The following is a 19,993-nucleotide window of genomic DNA, read 5'->3' as shown; positions in this document are numbered from 1 at the left end:
GCTGTAGAGCGGCGACAGCTCTGAGCGCTGAGGCAAAGTCAAGTTCACGTCTAAGTGTGCACAACCACAGGCCTCTGCACCGACTGCTGCCTCGTAAAGATGGCCTGTCATCATCGGCAGTGCTTGGTGGTGTAATTTTCTCCGGAACAATAAAAAGAGGCAATTATCATGATCACTTTGCATATTTAAGACAATGGTTATTTAGCTTTTCTACTGGTTTAATTTGTATTTTTGTCTTGTTCCGTCCATATGTAGCACACATGCTGGCCAAAGACAAAGGTTTCACAGGGTCAGGCGTTTCAGTGTATGGGTCAGTTCAGCGCTGTTAGCTTTGGGCACTTCCGTCCGGGGCCCCAACTGTATTATCTGCATTTGTGTATATGTCTATGTGTGTGTGTGTGTGTGTGTGTGTGTGCATGTGTGTGTATTTGTGCATGCATGTTTGTGTTTTCTGTCCTTGTCTATCAGCAGTTGTGACCACTCAATATGACAGTAATGATATGTCAACAATTGTCATATACGCCCCAAGAAAACATAATTTTCTTGGCTCTAGCTGACCCACACTGAATTTAAGATGCAAATACTCAGAGTTGTCCCTTTGTCCTAAAACTTCCACCTCCCACTAGATGTGTTTTATTTATTTCCACTCATCTCGCTTTAACTATCTCTTTTCTAGGATGCACAGCCTCTCTTTTGGCCTTGCTCTGTTATAGGGTGGCGACAGAGGGGTTAAGTTTGTTTGATTTAGGATGTCCAGCACTGCAGCCCCCCGCCCTTGGCCGTATAGGGGGATTATGGCGTCACCTGGGGCCCCTGGGGGGGTATTATAAAGCCCCTGTCTGGCCTTCTCCACTCCGTCAGAGAGGCTAAAAGGTCCACCGGACACTGTCTATCCCCGTCTCTACTTTAGAAAATCCCCTTTAGCATTGATGCCCACCTTCTCTTGACAACTCATCCCACCTGAGATCTCCACCCACACTTCCACATCATCTCACACCTATGTCTTTGCGACAGGTGGACAGAGGTGGCGAACGCAGCTGAGTTTACTTTGCCAACCCGGTTCATGGTTTGGTAAAGATCCTTTGAGTGGATTCGTCTGTTGACGTTCTGAGTGTTTTTGGTCAGACTGCAAAAAAAGGGAGATCCTTTTTTGTTATTTTTGGCGTTTGACGAAGACTGAAAAGGTACAGATTTACCTTTTCTAGACCCTGGTTTATTTTTAAAGAACCTTCATCTGGTGGAGAGCCTCAGCTGAACGGTCACCATGTGGGAGTTCAGGTCAATGAATTTTTGGCGGGCGGTCTTCGCCGAGTTCTTCGGGACCATGTTCTTCGTGTTTTTTGGCATGGGTGCAGCCCTTCGCTGGACAACCGGGCCTCATCATGTCCTTCATGTGGCCCTGTGCTTTGGGCTGGCAGCTGCCACCCTCATCCAGTCCATCGGCCACATCAGTGGCGGCCACATTAATCCTGCTGTCACCTTCGCCTACCTTGTTGGCTCACAGATGTCTCTTTTCCGCGCCATTTTCTACATTGCCGCCCAGTGCCTGGGTGCTGTAGCTGGAGCTGCCGTGCTGTACGGTGTCACACCCGGAAACATGAGAGGAAACATGGCAATGAACACGGTAAGGAACAAACCAAGATGTTTCAGAAATCAAGTACAGAAATGTTGTCTGTTTTTGCTGATTTCAGCAATAGGATGCATGGCATACATTTTAAAGTTTAGGATTTTGTCATCAGTAAAGGATCTTTTCAGTGAAGCCGTGTGCCAACATATGAAGAAATACAGACAAATTCTACAAATAGTACCAATTGCTCATAATAAATACATAAAACATTCAGTGATATATTTTAAGTACTGATTCTGAGATTTCTTTGACTTATGCACTAATATTTTCATCCACCTGTTGTACCTCCAGCTGCAGCCTGGCATCAGTCTGGGAATGGGCGTCACTGTGGAGGTTTTCCTCACCATGCAGCTTGTGGTGTGCATCTTCGCCGTGACCGATGAGAGGAGAAACGGACGCCTGGGATCCGCAGCCCTATCCATCGGCTTCGCCGTCACCATTGGACATCTGATGGGGGTGAGACACATAAAAACATAAATATCAAATAACGATTAAAGTATTTTAAAACACAAATGCAGCAACAAGTGTCTTGTGTTGTAGATGTACTACACCGGTGCTGGGATGAACCCTGCCAGGTCCTTCGCCCCTGCTGTGCTCTTCAGGAACTTTGTAAACCACTGGGTAAGACTTGCAGGCACTATTATATTTGTACTTTATTCCACCTTTTGGGACGAATAAAGTATCTATCTATCAATCTATATTTTAAAGAAATTAAAGAACATCATCTTACCTCAAGCTGCTGTTTTCTGCCTGCAGGTGTACTGGGTGGGGCCCATGATAGGAGGTGCAATGGGCGCCCTTCTGTACGATTTCATGCTGTTCCCCCGCATGAGGGGTCTTTCCGAGCGCCTCGCCACACTGAAGGGCAGCCGGCCCCCAGAGAGCGAGACCCAGCAGGACACCCGCGGCGAGCCCATCGAGCTCAAGACGCAAGCCCTATAAACCGGCCCCTGCCCCCTTCTCCGACTGGGGCCGAGGGATGAGGGACAAGGCCCTGAGCTACGCCAACCCCACCTCCACCACCGCCCCATGCCTTCACACAACATCGCACTAGACTAACCCAAACACTCACATCTAGACTAACACATGACATCATTTATTTTCCAGAGCCACTGTAAAAAAAACGACAAACAGGTTCACAACCTTAAACCTCAACACACAACAAGACTCCTCTAACCCCCAGTCCTCACTCTGTATTCTCAACTGGACATTCTGTTTTTCATAAATGGTGACCAGAGCCTGAACCAGCAGCCGCCTTGTCCCCCCCCCTCTCAACCGTCTTCTTCCTCCTCTCAGCCAAACTTTCATCTGCGGCTCAGAGGAGCGTGGAAATCCTGAAGTTTGGCGGAGAGGTTTAGGGAGGCAGAGAAAAGGACAGAGGGGATGTTGAGGGTGAGGCGGGGATGTGGGTATGATATAAGAAGGATAAGAGGGCATGGGGCAGGTGAGGGTGGAGTAAAAGGGTGGGGGTGTGGGTTTGGTTAGGGTAGAGAGGGCAACACTCTGGGTTTGTGGTCGTTTCAAGTTGGGTTAGACCAGTGAAGATGGGCATGCTTTTCATTATTCATCTGAATTTATCTCCATTTTAGTTTTTTTTTTCTAGGTTCATTTTGTTTTCTGCACTTCAGACACAAGACGTGGATGTATGATACCATTATATTTTACCAGGGTTTCAATATTTTCAATCACTACATTTTATCTGTGGTTTGTGTTTGTGTGTGAGTGTGTTTGTGTGAGAGTGAGCGTGTGCATGTGTGTGCGCCTGCCTGTGCGTATGAGTGTGTTTGCAAGTGAGTGTGTATATGTGTGATCAAGATTGCAGATACAATTCTTTTTATTTCGTTTTATTTTCATTACCGCTCTCCTGTTTTGTTCCATTAACTGTGTTCATTTTGTCATCCATTTATAAGACATGATCACTTCTCCTCCCCTCACTGTGGTATTTGCTATGATATTCATTTTTACATAAACCATCTGCTTTTTTGTTCTGAACCAGCACATCCAAAGGAAATGTTGTATCCCAGACTTTGAGAGTAGATCTGTTCACTGCAGATCGGCTGTGCAAGCTTTACATTGAGTCTCCTTTTATTATTTGATCCTTACTGGGAGCACAAGATGTTTCATTAAACATTTCAATGATAATAAACATAAAAACTTGATACGTGGTTTGACTCTTTTTTCTTCTTTTGGATTTTGTGGAGTATGCAAGGCAAAATACAAAGCTGCAGTAAACAGTGTTGTCCAGGAGAGGGCGAAAAGAGCTCATGTCACTCTCACATTTAACATTTAATTAGTTAAAATGTAACGTTCACAGTGGTACATTTACTTTTTTTTTAACAAATAATGCTGTAATAGTCAATCGTAACATTAGTTTGAGGCATATGGAGATGTGGTTAAGGGAGCGGTTGTTTTGGTAAGTCAGAGTTCACCCAAAGGCGGACTATTGCTGGTCTTGGGTACCCTTTTCATTTTCATCCCCCCCCCGTTCTTGTGCATCACCGCTGATAAACAACAGCATGACTCCAGCTCCAGAGCGCTGACAACACAAAGACAGTCTCGTGTTATTCTGCAGTTTTGTTATGTTCAACAAATCCCATGAAAACACCAAACAGTAAGTTCATTCTGCTGTAAAGTATTCTCTGTTAAGCCAAACCCTGATATATATTTTACTGTGCCATAGAGCTGCATTGTTCAAATCTGAATCAAATGAACCTCATCAATGAGCTGCACTGTTGCCTCATTATCATTTTCTGCATTCTATTTTATTTTGTGAGGAGCCTACATTGACCTGCTGCTTTAAATCACTAAAGCGAGTATCAGTCCGCAGCAAAAAATAGTCCCAAGCAAAAACCTGTTTTGGAAATGTGTATGTTGACTATTTAAGATGATATCTTGAGCTGAGAGCCACAGACAATAATGAGAAGTCTGTATTGAGAGAAAGATTAATAGACTTTTCATGGGATTTGTTGACATTCCTAAAAAATATAGCTGGCTTTCTACTTTAACTGTCATGGCAGGTGGAAGAGAGATGAAGTGCAGTCAAATAAACAACAAGCCAGCAGGAACAGTAAATCAAATTAATAAAATATAAATAGATATATACTCTCTTGTAGAGATTTATATAAGAAGATATATATCGGAATTATTAACCACACAGTCAATATGAAACAGCAGCTGGTTATCTTAATTGAGCATATACTGGAAACAGAGGGAACAGCTAACTTTGCTTGAATGTCACAAAATCAGCCTCCCAGCAACTCTAAAGCTCAGCAATTAACACCTTACTTTAAATCGTGTTAATTTCATCCGTACAAACACAAAAGTGTCATTACAACAATTTGCGGTTTTACGGGGTGTTATATGCAAGACAATTTGTAAGCCGTTACCCAGAAGCTGGAAAACTACAAGTCATTTTCTGCTTTGTTTAAAAAATAAACAGGTAATGTGTTTAACAGTGTGCTAACAATCTTTTAGCGTGTTTCCTTAAATATTTAACTATTCCTTCAACCAATGTGACTTTTGCGAATCCATTATTGTAGAATATCTCAGTGATACACAAGATATCTTATATGACTCATGAATGACTCTCAAAGTTCTTAGTAGTGTCATTCAGCATCTGATTTTTAACCACAATAACTAATTGAACCACAATTCAAAATGTCTTATTACGAATATTCATTTTATTTTGCATATTTGTTTAAAATGTGATGTATGGCTTGGTTTATGACTTTACTAAGGTGGCGCCTCAGCACTGTGAGACTCCAGTATCATCACTCGATGACTGTCTGTTGTCTGCAGCTGGAAAAAAACATAACAAAGAAACAACTCTGAGCAGTACAATGGGCTAGAAAAGGAGCTCCGTCCTGACACTGGGGTATACTGCATCGTCTATTTCTCTCTCACTTCACCAGACACCAAATACACTCACATACATTCAGTCACAACATCACCTACATCCAGACACTGACTTGATATGTGTTGACAACTGTATAATTTAAGTATCATAAATCCAAACAGTCCCCATAGACCAAATCTAGACACTGCTGCTCCAAATAGGCTAATAAGCTCCTGCAGAAACTTAATGAAATGACTTTAGAGTGTTAACAAAGACTTTCTCTCAGTGATATCTAGCGGTAGCAATAGAAAAACAAAATATCAGTGTTGTCTACCTTATTAATGCTCATACTTTATCATCATAATTGCATATTCTGTTAAATTGTGATTATCACCGTGTAATGTTTGCCAGCGGTTGATGAAAGGAACAAAAGGGACCATAATAAACATTATGTTCATTTGAGATGAGAGACTAATCAAGATGACAAACAAAAAGTGAACCAGGTGGAGAGCGATAGGGAGAGATCTTTAAGGCCGTAGACAGAAAGGTAACCTTGCAGAGGAGGTCATTGGACCTTCGTTTCTGAAAGAGGAACTCAGCTTGGCTAATATCCAGCATTCAGCTCAGTACCTTTGGATAAACTGCAGCCGCAGCATCATGTCAAACAGATATATTTCTCTTTGTCTTTACCTGTCTGCTCTCCAGCAGTCGGCCTGCTTCCAACAGCAGCAGTAAGATAAAAACATCCAGATGACCAGCCGTCCTATTCCAGTCCCTGACGTCTGCCTCGTATGAAAAACATTCAGATCGTATGCTTATGACAGTAGCATCGGAACATTTATCAACTATTACAACAATAATAATAATAATAATAATAATAATATATAAAAAGACAGGAATGAGAGTGTTTTCTTAAAGCCCTTTTGATTACGTCACACTCTCTCCCTGGTTATCCAGTCTCATCCTGAAGATGAAGATGAAGTCACAGGTCAACAGTCACACTGCTTTGAATCATCAGTCCTGCAGCTCGGAGCCGCTCACTGCATGCGATCGGGCTGGTGCAGGGGGTAGTGCAGGAAGGCCTGCGGGGCGGCAGACATGGCACTGAGTGCAGCAAGAGAAGGATGGATGGCAGTCGGAGGGGTCGGGGACGCAGTAAGTGTAGGCGCTGACGTGCCGGGGGAGAAGCTGTAGCTGAGGAATCCGGTGGAGGGTGAGGGTGAAGGGGTGTAGGGGTACTGCTCAAGCCCTGTGGGGGCGTAGTGGCTGTAGGCGGAGCTGTAGTCCAGGTACGGGGAGGCGAGCGCTGCTGCTGTGGGGCCGAGCTGGGACTGCAGCACAAGGCTGGGCTGGAGGAAGGCCTGAGGGTACACGTACTGCTGGGCCAGCCTGGAAAGAGATTAAATCATCAGTCAATTAGTGGAGAAACAGAAAATTCTATTCAAACAATAATAGAATAATGATAATTCTATTCTAATTCTACTTTCTGTGTAAAAACAACATAAATGTCATGTTCCAGCTTGTTATATTTAAATTCATTCTGGTTTACTCCAATTGTCAAATTAAGAGCTTGTGTTTTAAGACAGCTGTTCAATCTAAAGAAGCATTTGAAATATATAACATTTTGTACTGGTATCTATATGTAATATATTGGTACTTTTATACTGTTAAATCTCTAAATGGTTTGGTAGCAAAGATTATAAATATATTTTAATAATCAGTATATGGTAGCACCTGATTGGAGATGCACCTAGTCAATGACAATAGAGCTCTTAATGTTTTTTTGTATATATGACCTCTTCTTATGTGTGCAAAAAAACATTGTTGTTGATCAGAAAATAGAAGAAATGACACAGACTGACTCATCTATATGTGTGTCTGAATATCTCATGACAACCGCTGCAAAATCTGATGAATGTGTGTTCAAAACGTTGTATGGTGTGAGATATCTTCTGAATATGAAGTGTCAGTTAAACAACAGAAATCAGAGACAGACAAACAACCAAAGCCACATGCTGCACATTTCAACATGAACAAAAGGACTGTAGTTTCCTCACTAACTGTATCCCAAGATTGAAAGCTTGAGTCTTATTAAGGCGTCCTCTTCCTCCTTTAAGAGCAATTATCAGCACTGTTGCCTTGAAATAGATCTACTCCCTTGTGTTTAAGCTTAATTAGCACACTTTCTGAGAAACACTCAAACGATTTGTCCCAAATAAAATATCAACCACTCAAAAACGCTCAACGACAGAGAGAACCTAAATCACTATTTGTTGTATTTCTAAAATAGAAATCTAAAATGTCATATCTGAATTGTATCGCTTGTGCTTTCTCACACACACACACACACACACACACACACACACACACACACACACACACACACACACACACACACACACACACACACACACACACACACACACACACACACACACACACACACACACACACACACACGAACTGCCACAACAGATGCAGTGTAAGAGACTGTTGATACTCGGAGCCACAGCAGTAATGAGAGAAAATGTTCTCCACTGTCCTCCTGTATTCACTCATGCCCTTGCCTGAGGCTGCCCACTTAACCTGAACTGCCTCACTTACATCTGGCAGAAGCAACAGCGATTATATCACAGGGACTGGGTTATTCTTCTTAAGTAAAAACAAAAGAACATGACAGACTTTTAACACTTTCACTTCCGTGATCCGCGCCTCAAAACAAAGCCATTAGCCTGACAGTAACCTTGTCACTGAATCTGAAGTCAGAGCTGCTGCTGATGCTTACCCACAAACAGAGCCAGAGCAGGGATCAGATGCTTACACAACAAATAGAGGGACTTCACACTCACTCTGCTGTGTACACAACACACACAGGCACACACCAGTATGTACAGTATGCCTGCAAACATTCTGCGAAATGACCCACATTTTAGTTTATTGAACCTTCAGTACTTAACTTATATGGACTTAACCCCACTTTGTCCAACTGAGAGACCTAAATTCCCCCAAATTGTCCTCAACTAACTTAACTAAAAACCCCAATTCCTGTAAATGTTCTCAATTTAGCAGAACTAAATGATATGAATAACTATTTGTATTCATTTTTTTAGGTTTTATGGCTGCATAACCACATAAAAAGGATAACTGTAAGGAGTCTTGTGTTGTATGTTCTACATGTTTCAGGGTTATTCTGAAACAGTTGACATTTTGGAAACATTTAAGTATATAGATGAACATTTCAAATAAAGATCGTCTTGATTTTCTTGTTTTTTTTCCCCCACTTAAAGGAACATATTACCTGGTTTATTTAATCTATGAAAAAAGAAGAACCGTCTTTTTACCAAAATAAATCATGATATTATTCTGATATATGATGATATATTGTAAAGAACAGAATTGGACTTGGTGTGTCATGCTCCTTCTGATATCTGGATTTTAGTACGGCCTGAAGTCTGAAAACACTAGCACTGCGCAGGCAGGGGGTTGACAGGGGCCTGGTAGCATAAACAAACATCCCCACAACAACTGTCATCACATTTCGTTTCAGATATTGCTCTGAATGCTGCACCCAAATATGCTAACACCACCTTTTACCAACTGAGCCCTGTCCCACTTTAAACCAATGACCCACAAATAAACTGTGATCTCTTGTGTAATAAAACTGTTTTAAGTTATTGGGGAAAGAATGGCAGAAACACATCAGACAAAGTAGGAATTTGACTGAGTGAATGGGTTCCCAGAAAAACATGGCCAAGAAATGAGCACCTTGAAGGAGAATTAAACATGTAACGACATACAACAACACATTAAATCAAAGCCAAGATGAAGCTAATGTCGGCCTCCCCGATGACCCCTGTGTTTCCCCTCTCCCCTCTTGAGCTCCATCAGTCTCTCCCCCAGCAGAAGTGCAGCGTCATTCCCACGGCTGTGCGCCGCTGCCTGACAGATTCAATGTGACAGCGGCATCGTACAAGAGAGGGAGCTGCGCCTCGCCTTTTCTCCTCCCCATGCCTGGTATCATTGCTGGCTGTCAAACACACATTTATATATACAGAATAAACACACACGCACGCACGCACACTGCAAGTCTGAGAGAAACAACACTTAATAGGTTGTGTGTAGTCGGTTAAGCAGCTTTGAAAAAGGATGAGGATGTGTGCGTGTGGGTTTGTGTGGGTGTGTGGGGTTCAGGGCTAATTGGCGCAGCTGTATGGGTGTACGCTCACTAACAGACCCATGAGAGCAGAATAACCTCCACGGAATCCCCTACCCTGGTTTTACTCCCTCACACCCTGCTTCCTCTGCACTCCCACTCACCGCCCTTCCTCAAAAAAAGGCGAGAAGGTAACAGAGAAAGGATGTACTGGGAAAAAAAGGGGGTCGAGGTTGGGACTCCTTAGGCGAGGAGTGAGAGGGAGGGAGAGATGCTGAGAGGATCAGCCATCATATCCCTCATGCCTCAGGACAGCCATGCTTTTAATAGTTCAGATCAGAGATGTGAGGAGGGTGAGTCAGTCAAAGAGACAAACAGACATTCATGGAGACACACACACATGACCCTTCGCCCTCTCTCGATAAACCCACACACACAGCTGGAGGGAGGGTGAGAGATAGAAAGGCCAACATCAGCGCTGGACACTCAGCCCCCATGTCAGCAGGAGAAAAGACATTTGAATCAACATATTAATACAAACAGTGCTGCGTGATGTAGAGAAGATGTGACTTGTTTACTTATCAAGACATTGTGGGTAAAGATAACATTAATATGCTAAGAGTGTAAAGTCTACAAATAAATATATATATGTTTGCAGTGTATCACCATCTAAATAATCATACTTTTACATCCAACAAGCATTTAAAATCATCCAGTGCTGATCCAATGACAAGAAACTAGACTAAAATGAAGACCTAACTTCATTTGAACTTTAACTAACCTTTATTAAGGATTTACAAGCAGTATATGAACAAGTATTATTAGTTAATCATTATTAGACAATATAATGGTATGCAGTGGTCTTCATTCAACATATTTCCAGCATGAAATACAAAATATGTATTCTTTATTATATTTGAATGAGGAATAAATATACTAAATAGACACAATTTGGTGTTGCTATACACGCTGTTATTATGGACTCATTAATGATTTATCCGGGTGTTTTAGATACATTAATAAACAACCTTATATCTGCCTAGCACTAGATTATAATGTGTGAAGAAACAATTTATGATGTGTCAATTTACTGCATATTAATGCTAAATGCTTACTCATTAAAAGCAGTTTAGAGGTTTTTACTGTGAAGCACCTGCAGACATGGGATGTGTAAATGAAGTTAGCCAGTTCATTAAAAGTGGGAAGTCATCTAGATTTGTATGGTTTTAGATCAAAATGTTTGTCATCTTTTACCAGACAACTATACAAAATGGGAGCTTTCTGTGCTATGAGAAGCCATGAGCAACATGATCTTTTTTTATATTCTTCAAATTAGGCTTTCATGCGACGAAAGTGCCTCTCCTAATTGGGTCCCCGGATAAGAGAAATATACACTGGAGGATTCACCATCAACCTGAACCCCCTCGACAGACAGATAAGAGTGATAACTTCAGGCTGAGACTGAGAGATAATTTAGAGGGGGAGGAAGGCTGCCGAAGAGGAAACAGAGGAAGAGAGAAAATAATCAGAGACGTACTGTAGAGAGTAAACGGTCGGGGGGTGTGTGAAAGCAGTCGACATGTTTTATGTTTTAATGTTCCTCAAAAAAACGTTTTTTTCCCTCGAAAATAACTCTATTTCACACACAGGAGCGAGCTCCAGCGCCACGTATACCGCCAGCCCTAAAGCTTCACTGCACCCAGACAAAACTACGCCTGGCCACAGGTGTGCTGTTAGTCTGTCTCATCCCCTCCTCCCTTCCTCACACTGCTTCAACAGGAAGTACTGCCGCCCCCCACCTTAAACCACACATCCATCTCCTTTCTGTCTCTCAAAATAATAAACACCAGAATGTTTTTGAGAAAATGTAATTTCACTTCTGCCAAGCAGCGATGTTGAGTGCTAAAGCCAGACAGCAGGCAGCCATGGGCGACAGATGCACCACCCCCCCCTCCCAGTAAGAGAACATCTCCCCCCTCCTCCCTCACGATTCAGCTGAACCTCAAAGCGTCAACCCGTCCTCTGTCCTCTTAAAACCTAAAGCAAATACGCAGGAGCAGCAGACGGAGCTGTGCTTTGTTTGAGTTTGTTTTTGTTATTTGCTGTTTAACTGTGTGAATGTCAGACCCTGAAGACCCCCGGGAGCAGAAGAAGAAAGGGGAACAAAAGACATGCAGAGATATTAGGATTTAAAGAGAGTTATAGTTTAGAGATTTTAAGAAAAACGTTGACATACCACACCATTTCTGTCTTTACTGTCTATTAAACGTGAAGCATGAAGGTCAGCTAAGTCAAACAGCTGGACTCAGAGGGAAACAGCTATCCTGGCTCTTTCCAAAAGTAATAAAATGCACATTAAAATAAGATTATACATTATGTCTTTATTAGAGAGTTTTAAAGATTTAGTTAGGCAGATTTTATTTGGAAAGAATTGAATCGAACCAGTGATTTTACATCTCAATCATGTATTTCACAAGTGCCTAAAAGCATTCCCATGATTGATTATCATCTGCCTTTTCAACCAATGAAACACATTTGAGTTATTGATAAAGTTGTTAAAAAAAGAGAGATAGAGAAACTAAAAACACATCTGCTGCGATAAACTATGGATGATCCAATCCATCAGGTCACATACACACTTTGGTTTCTTCCTGTATAAGCTTGTATGTTTTGGTTGTCCATGAAATGTTTATATAGCTACTGTGTTGAATACCTGTTAATATGACAATAACAACCAACAACCTATTTGACATTTACACATATTTTAAAGTGAAGGCAAGAGCGACCATATCCACCACACATGGTGTCACTCTAAAATCTAAGTGTTTGCAGTATAAACAGTTTCAATTCATCTGTATCCTGTACCTAAACAAGTTTCATTGCTTCATTCCTGTAATTTTGTGATGGACTCAAAAGACTCCTGCTCTTTGTCAGCAGCACAGGCCTGTTGAAATCACAAGTTATAGCTTGTTCTTAAAATAAAAGTCCTTGACTTGCCCAAGAAATATCTGAATGTGACTGCAGTCATACTGATCATGTCAAAGACACATCGAGCCTCGGAGCAGAGGGATCTGAGCTGGACAGAAGCACCCTTTGCACAACGGAAAATATAAAGGATTTGTCAGGCTGTGTGGTTTACTCAACCCTTTAACACGTTCTGTCTACTCTATAATCTAAAGTAATTAAATCAGTGAACGATTTACGTTGAGAGAGCTTCCTGTTGATATGAAATTCATCTGCTATTCATTCAAAGCCCAAAACACCTTGCAGCTGTGTGCTACTTAAACCTCATGAGGTTACAGTTGTTGCAAAAACTAGTATCGCTTCTTCTTCTATGAAAATCTTTCTTCCATAAACACTCCAAAACAACCTGAGTGACTCATGAGAAGATATATCTTCAGTACATTGTTTCTCAAACGGAATGAAAATTAAATGATTTTCCTGTGTATGTTTGGGATTTATTTTTGAGGATTTGCTTCTTTTCTCTATTTTATATATATTTGTATTTTTGAATTGTATATCTCGGTGCCTTTTTGTTCTGAAACTGGATTGATGATGACCTAAATGTATGGAAGTGCAATTGAAACAGTGATTTTAATTAAATGTTTTGAATTTATGCCACTTAAAATGAAAGCTTTATAAAAGTTACAATTAAAGTAAAGAATTGACTTTCTCATTTAACTGTTGCTTGCAGGTAAAAATCCTCATCAAAACACTTTATCAATTACATTCTCTCCTATACAAGTCTGCAGTCACTTCACAAAGCGAAAAAAACCCAGACATTAGTTTAATTTATTCTCTGACGGCTGATTAATGCCTGAATCATTCATTGTTAAATTGTTCAAATGCAAAACACACCAAATCCTAAACAAAGAAACAGCTTCAAAATCTGTTACAAACATGTTTCAATGCTTCAATTTGCAAATGTTTCCACACTAATAAACAAAGTGCCACCTCCTGTGTGTGTTTGCCTTATGGGTGTGTTTGTTTCTTAGTGTGCCAGGTGATGTTTCCACCTCTTTTGTTCCAGTTTGCAAGGTGTCAAAGCTGTGACTCTTCCCTAAAGCAGAGATTAAAACTCCCTTAGCTTCAGATGTCCGATTTCACAGCGTGAGACTTTCAAACAACCCGTCATCACTCATTCATAGACTCATCTGGGTCAGCCCCAATTCCCTCATCACTCATTCAGACATTGAGGACTGCAATATTAATAGCACTCAAAACAGTTGAGGTTTTTAATGGACTTGTCTGTGGTCGCCGCATCAGAACTTGACATCCTGCAGAAAGTTAGTGTGAAAACCCCTTTTTTCAAAACACCACACCATGGATGTTACTTTAAAACAACTCTAAATTGATTTAAGATCCAAACTTTTTAAGAAGCCTAAGACCAACTCTCTGATCTGCACTCTTATCCCCAGAGAGCAGATCTTTAATTTAACAAGAACCTCTTCTAAGATCACCTGAACAACAACACACTGAATAACTGAGTCACGCCTCAGTAGGTGTTAAAGGGGTTCAACCTGCAGTGTGTAACAGCCCTTAAAAATGAATCATCCTGTTACAATCAGGAACTGACTCAATACGGTTAAAAACCCAGGGTCTCCTGATGGGGAGGCAGGACATCCGTCACATGTGAATTAAGTTTCTGAGAAAGCCACCCATAAAGCCTCTGTTCAGGTACATTAGGAACAGTATCTGAACAGAGGCTTTATGTTCACTGAAAGAATCCTTCATCATGGTGGGTGTCATTTTATCCTGGGACAGTGGTGTATATTGGTACTCACAAGTAAGTATTGTGATGGAAGTAAATATCTCTAGGCCCTACTATACTTTTGGAGTTTGCCTTTCCTGTTGTGTGTCATATAGGTTTTTGTGCATGTAAATACTCTGCAAAGGCTAAAATCAAAAAGTTAATTTCAGAGGGAGTTTCTCTCCCACACACTCCCCCCTTGCCTAATTGGACTACTTTGTTTAATTACGTATCATAGTGACATCATTAGGTAACACACATTATGTAGCACTCTAACGCGTGATAGGCTAAGGGGCGGGACATTTCTAAGTCCAGCAGTGGCTCAGTCAGTAGGGGCTTGGACTGGGAATCGTTCAAGTCCCCGAACAGACTTGAAAAAATATGGAAAGAGGACTGCTACTTGGAGAGGTCCCAGTTCACCTCCTAGGCCCTGCTGTGGTGCCCTTGAGCAAGGCACCAGACACCTCCAATGCCCCCTCCCCATTGCTCCCCGGGCGCTGCACAATAGCTGCCCACTGCTCCTAGTACTAGGATGGGTTAAATGCAGAGGACATTTCACTGTGTGTGCTCTGCTGTGTGCATGTATGTGACTAATAAAGAGGGTTTCATCCTCCGATTCTATCCAAGCGGTTGACCGATCACAACAGAGCCGGCCAGCTAACCAATCAGAGCAGACTGGGCTCTGGTTTCAGACAGAGGGTGAAAAGAAGTGCTGCAGCACAGGCAGTATGAGGAAAATAAAGCACCTTTTGAACATTAAAGTTATATATATGATTGTTTTCATCACATGTTTTCCTGCTCATCTTGCATCCCCTTTCATGAGTCCTGATCATGAAAGGGGATTCTAAAGGTTAAAAAACTGCTATGTGACCGTGTACTGTAAGAAGGAGTTTGCCATGTGTTAATAAAAAGCAGAAGATAACTGAGTCTTTCTTCAAATTCCTAAACATAGTCTTCACAAACAGCCTCCTCCATAGGAATCAGGAAAAGCCAATCACAGTTCTTTCGGTGTCCCTGTGTCTCAGTGGCCGCTGCAGCTCTGACGTGTAGTTACATTTATAAAGCCTACATCTGTTATGCAGAATTATGAATTAAGCTTTCAACCTCTTGTTGGATTGCTGGCTGACATTCCCAGACACATTAAATAGTTATAATAAAATGTATCTGTATGAATGAAGATGAGGAAAAAAGAAATGGAGGTAATGGCAGCAGTGTATGCGTGTGTGATAAGAAATAGAGAAAGGATGCAGGGAAGTTTGACTAAATGGCTTGTTGCCTCAGTAAAGCCCAAGTCATGCGTGGCAAAAATTCAGAATTGAGCTTCTTGTGTGTTCAATGGCCCAGAAAGAGGGAGGGAGATGACAGAAGACAAATCAAACTGTGATGTACTGATATGTGTGCAAGGCTGAACATATCTGAACACACATCATTTGTGTTGTATGTGATGCCTTCTTTTCTTTGTCTACACATACGTAGCAATAACTACCACAACCCGGGTGGAGAACAGCATCAAGTGCTTAGAAATGTCAAGGACGGAGGAGTGAGATGTGTTCTGTTGAGGAGGATGAGGCAGGTGTGACAGAAAGAAAGAGAGGTGGAAATAGAGCTATTGATTCTTCGCCGTCTTACCCGTATTGCCTCTGAGCCCACGTAGGATGGACTTGCTGAACTCCAACAGAGAGACCTGCAGACAAAGAAGAAAGGGAGGCAGCGTTGAGGATGGATATTTCAGCTACCGGCTGCATAAAGAGAGACGGGCAGATGAGGACAGAGCTGAATCTCTGCTTGTTTGTCTCAGATGTTAGCATGCATCCGGAGGTATCTATTATTCCCTCAGTACACACACATGCTCATAAAGCGCTCCATTGAACACAAACATCTGTGACATCCAGAGTTCACCAGGAACCAGCTGAAGCTGAGTAAGAAAGGAGAAATGTATCATCCTCCTCTGACTTCTTGTCAACATTCCTCAAGCTATTATTACTCTCTTATATCTGCTTTCACTGTACAGCCATGACTTCATCAGCACCCTTTCTTTTGTTCAAATGTATATATACATCTAAATGCACATTTGATGTCTTCACCAGCACAAAGAGGAGACAGTTGCGCTGTTATTTTCTGGATCTTAACAGTCCCATCCCCTCCTGCTCTTCTTATTCTCTTCCTCTCCTATTCTCTCACACACAATAACAAAATACCAAGCGCTGCCATCTCCCATCAGCTGCATGCTCGGGGAGTTGCGTCGCAGCCCAAGAATAAGGACACACAGTCAGTTGTTGTTGGCGCCTGTGTTTGTCAATCACACCTACACTCTATGGTATTTCAGCCAGCAAGCTTTTAAACACAGCGGCGAGGGAGAGCCGCTGTCAAGGTCTGGTGTGCAGCGAGACGTTGGAAGGGGAAGAACAAAGCGTGTGTGCTGGTGGTTAACACTGAAGAAGCCCTGCGGCATGAAAGCTGTGCATTCAATCAAGTAAACAAAGAAGGAAGTATGGTGGGAATGAGCACAGACTGGCTGAAGATAGCATACCAGTGGTTGTGCATGTTTTATCCCACTGACCTCACATTTGTAGACGTATTCATCAGTCAATAGATGTATCTACTATCTTCCAGGAAGCTGTGGGCTTCTGTTCATTTCAGGGAACCATCATAAAGAGATTTTGCAGAAACTCTACTCGATCTCCATCAACTTTATCATCATTTGGTAATGTTGCAAGAATCACAGAATATTTGGATACATTTCCTTTTGTTTTCCTGCACTTGTAGAAGGCAGCAATATTTGACAGCCAATTTCTGCAGGAATGTATTTAATACAGAATATGCAGTGGTTTGTAAATGGAATCATTTACCAGTAGACATACAGTATCGTTGACCTAAAAATACAGATCATTTCATGTTTACTGTAGAGGATGTTTAAGTCTCTACAGACCAAAGTTTACCTGGATGTGAGGACAACAATACAGGCCTTTTTTTAAAGTGCAACAACATATTTGCGACATCATTTTTAAAGTTTCTTTAGGAGTAAAAAATGGGGTTCGGGACTTAGTGCCACTGTCCTGTTAGAGGAGCCAGAGGGTATGCAGAGAATAAGTAACACATTGTTCGTTTGGGCCTTTTGTGGTATTTCCCTTTACTAAAAAGTAGCATATAACCGGTCTTATCCTTTTTATCATTGTGGTTATTGGGTTAACATGATCCAGACAAACCTTCTTATACAACTGTATAAACCCAGAGAGTTTGGCTGATCCGACACACTTACTGGTCTGCGCGCTGCGAGGCTTTGCTCCTAGGTACGCCAGGTTCACGTTGGCCTTCCTGCCGTCGATGATGGGGTTCGCATCCTTACACGCCCGCTCTGCTGCTCCCCTGTCCACCATGGTCACCTGTTGATGGAGTCACAGCATTAGCAATCACTCTTTAAGCCTCAAGTGAAAGCTTCTCTATCGAGTGTTGAAGAAGTGATTGATGAACAATGATGAAGCAACAGACCCAGAGCTGGGAGGGGGGGAGGGCCTGCTGTCCTTGTCTCTACTTAAATGATTCAATCATTTTGCTAAATGTGTGAGGAGACACTGACTCCACCACATGAAGACAGCCATCAGTGAGTTTTAAAGCTTCCGGTGGAGCTCCTGTAGGAGGCAGATTTCTTTATTTTTTTATACAGGTCTGCCAAGGATGAAATACTGGAATATACCTCGAGGGAGTGAGTTGAGGAGTGGGCAGATAGCAGTGGGAAGGGGTGAAGGTTAAAACACACACACACACACACACACACACACACACACACACACACACACACACACACACACACACACACACACACACACACACACACACTCTCTTTATACTGAAAGTATAACTGCCTGGCTTGCTTTCGTTTCTCGGCATCAGACTCTGGACTCAAACAGAGGCCGGGCTCAAGAAGCTTCTGCTGGGAATGAAATACCCCTGAGCGGAAGTCAGGGATGAAATGAGCATGCTGCCCTAAAAAAGCGCTGGTCCCCTTGAGCTGATTTGATCACTGGCTATGCAGAGACCGAGATCATTAGAACCGCTTCATGTCAGTTCAATCACACACACAAACTCACAGTCCCTCATAGAAAACAACCAAACACATCATGATAGATGGGGGATGGGCTGCATGGGAGGAAGTCAAAGTGAAACTGCTGCAGCTTTATCTTGCAAAGCCAACTGACATGTCACACCTCTGTGAGCAAGGACTCTCCCCCTGTCTCTCTCACAGAGACATCTGTCCACAGCAGCAGCAGCTCATTACCAACTCACTCCTATCCCTCTCTCTCTCTTTTAACACAGTGTTTCCTTACACTCTAGGCATACTTTGTCTCTGTGCTCATTTGTTGCTCACTCTGGGACTGCAGAGATAATTGATGAAACACTTGTTAGAAATAATCTGCTACTCATGCTTCAAGCATGTGACTGCCACCACCAGACACACTGTACCATGGTGGCTGCTGAGACACAGAGTGGCAGTGTGTGTAGCCTCCAAGGCAATAATAAAGAAAATACAATTAACCATATAGATAAAGTCTCTTCAAGCTCATTACTGGCTGCTACAGGCATGATGTAGTGTGTTTCCAGACCCCTGACTATCCAATTAAATCCAGAGCAACTGATAACGCCTTAATTAAAGTCAAACCCTCACTGTACATGTGTTAAACTACTCGTTTATTCTACCAGAACGAGGGAACTTAAATAACTTACAAAGCCGTATCCTCTGGACTTGCCCGTCTGTTTGTCTGTGATAACCACAGCCTCGTCGATGTCACCGAAAGTCTCGAAATATTTCCGAAGTGAAGCGTCGTTGGTGTGATACGGCAACCCGCCGACAAAGATCTTGGTGTAAGTCGTGTCTTTCTCCATGGTGGGGTGCATTATTTCTAAAGGAACCCCGACCAGCTGACCTAGAAACAGCGGTGAACTCATGCGGTTTATGGAGAAAATAAAATAGGAATACTACGAAGAGAAACAAGAAAGCAGCCGAATAACTTCACGCTCCTTGGTCACCGAGACGCTCTGAAAGCAGAGTCCATGGTCAAACCTTATAGTCTATGGGTCAAACACGCAGCAGCCTCCAGTCGCATCTCACGCAGCTCCTGGATGTGTTACTCTGGATGTGTAGTCCTGCTGACAAGTTCCTCTGAACCTCATTTCGCCTGTCTCGAGGAAACAAGTCTTTGAGGCTCAGTGGGCGCGTCTTGTGTTCGCCCACTGCACGTCTGGTCCAATGGACGAGCGGTGCGACTCTTGGCGCATCCCGCCTCCTGCTCCATCCTGCTGTGCACGCCCCCACATGCACGCGCGCCCGTATGCGCGCGCACACACGCGCGCACACACACACACAGAGGAAAGCCCCTACAGAGCAACTGAAACGCTTCTGCCAATGAAATGAAAGAGACAGGACCGGCCCGAGGCATAAGCGAACTAAGCGGCTGCTGGGGCCCAATCGAGTGTTGTTGCGTTTTTTTATTTTACTCCGCGTGGTGGTGGGGGTGGGGGGCAAAATCAAATTCTGCTTAGGGCCCCCTAAAGGCTCGGGCCGGCTGGAAAGAGACACTGACATCTTTAATATTTCAGGACTCAATTTGTGATCAGCTAGCTCATTTTTAA

At 42.6% G+C, this 19,993-nt stretch overlaps 2 protein-coding genes across 2 annotated transcripts; one reads left to right on the top strand and one right to left on the bottom strand.

Moving 5' to 3' along the window:
* Positions 1-845: 845 nt before the first annotated feature.
* On the top strand, positions 846-3,786 carry LOC134872455 (lens fiber major intrinsic protein-like). The gene is made up of 4 exons (XM_063895774.1): positions 846-1,624; positions 1,919-2,083; positions 2,168-2,248; positions 2,384-3,786. The coding sequence occupies exons 1-4, from the start codon at positions 1,265-1,267 to the stop codon at positions 2,567-2,569; spliced, it is 792 nt and encodes a 263-aa protein (XP_063751844.1). The 5' UTR covers positions 846-1,264; the 3' UTR covers positions 2,570-3,786.
* Positions 3,787-5,287: 1,501 nt separating this feature from the next.
* LOC134872463 (RNA-binding protein 38-like) lies at positions 5,288-19,539 on the bottom strand. Its single transcript, XM_063895786.1, has 4 exons — positions 19,088-19,539; positions 17,625-17,748; positions 15,995-16,049; positions 5,288-6,851 (listed from the first exon to the last, which is right to left on the bottom strand). The coding sequence occupies exons 1-4, from the start codon at positions 19,307-19,309 to the stop codon at positions 6,500-6,502; spliced, it is 753 nt and encodes a 250-aa protein (XP_063751856.1). The 5' UTR covers positions 19,310-19,539; the 3' UTR covers positions 5,288-6,499.
* Between the last annotated feature and the right edge of the window lie 454 nt (positions 19,540-19,993).

Source organism: Eleginops maclovinus, chromosome 1 (genome assembly GCF_036324505.1).
Source record: "Eleginops maclovinus isolate JMC-PN-2008 ecotype Puerto Natales chromosome 1, JC_Emac_rtc_rv5, whole genome shotgun sequence".
In the NCBI taxonomy this organism is placed as follows: Eukaryota; Metazoa; Chordata; class Actinopteri; order Perciformes; family Eleginopidae; genus Eleginops; species Eleginops maclovinus.
The sequence above is the reverse complement of the archived record's forward strand: the minus strand, read 5'-3'. Positions and strand labels throughout refer to the sequence as shown.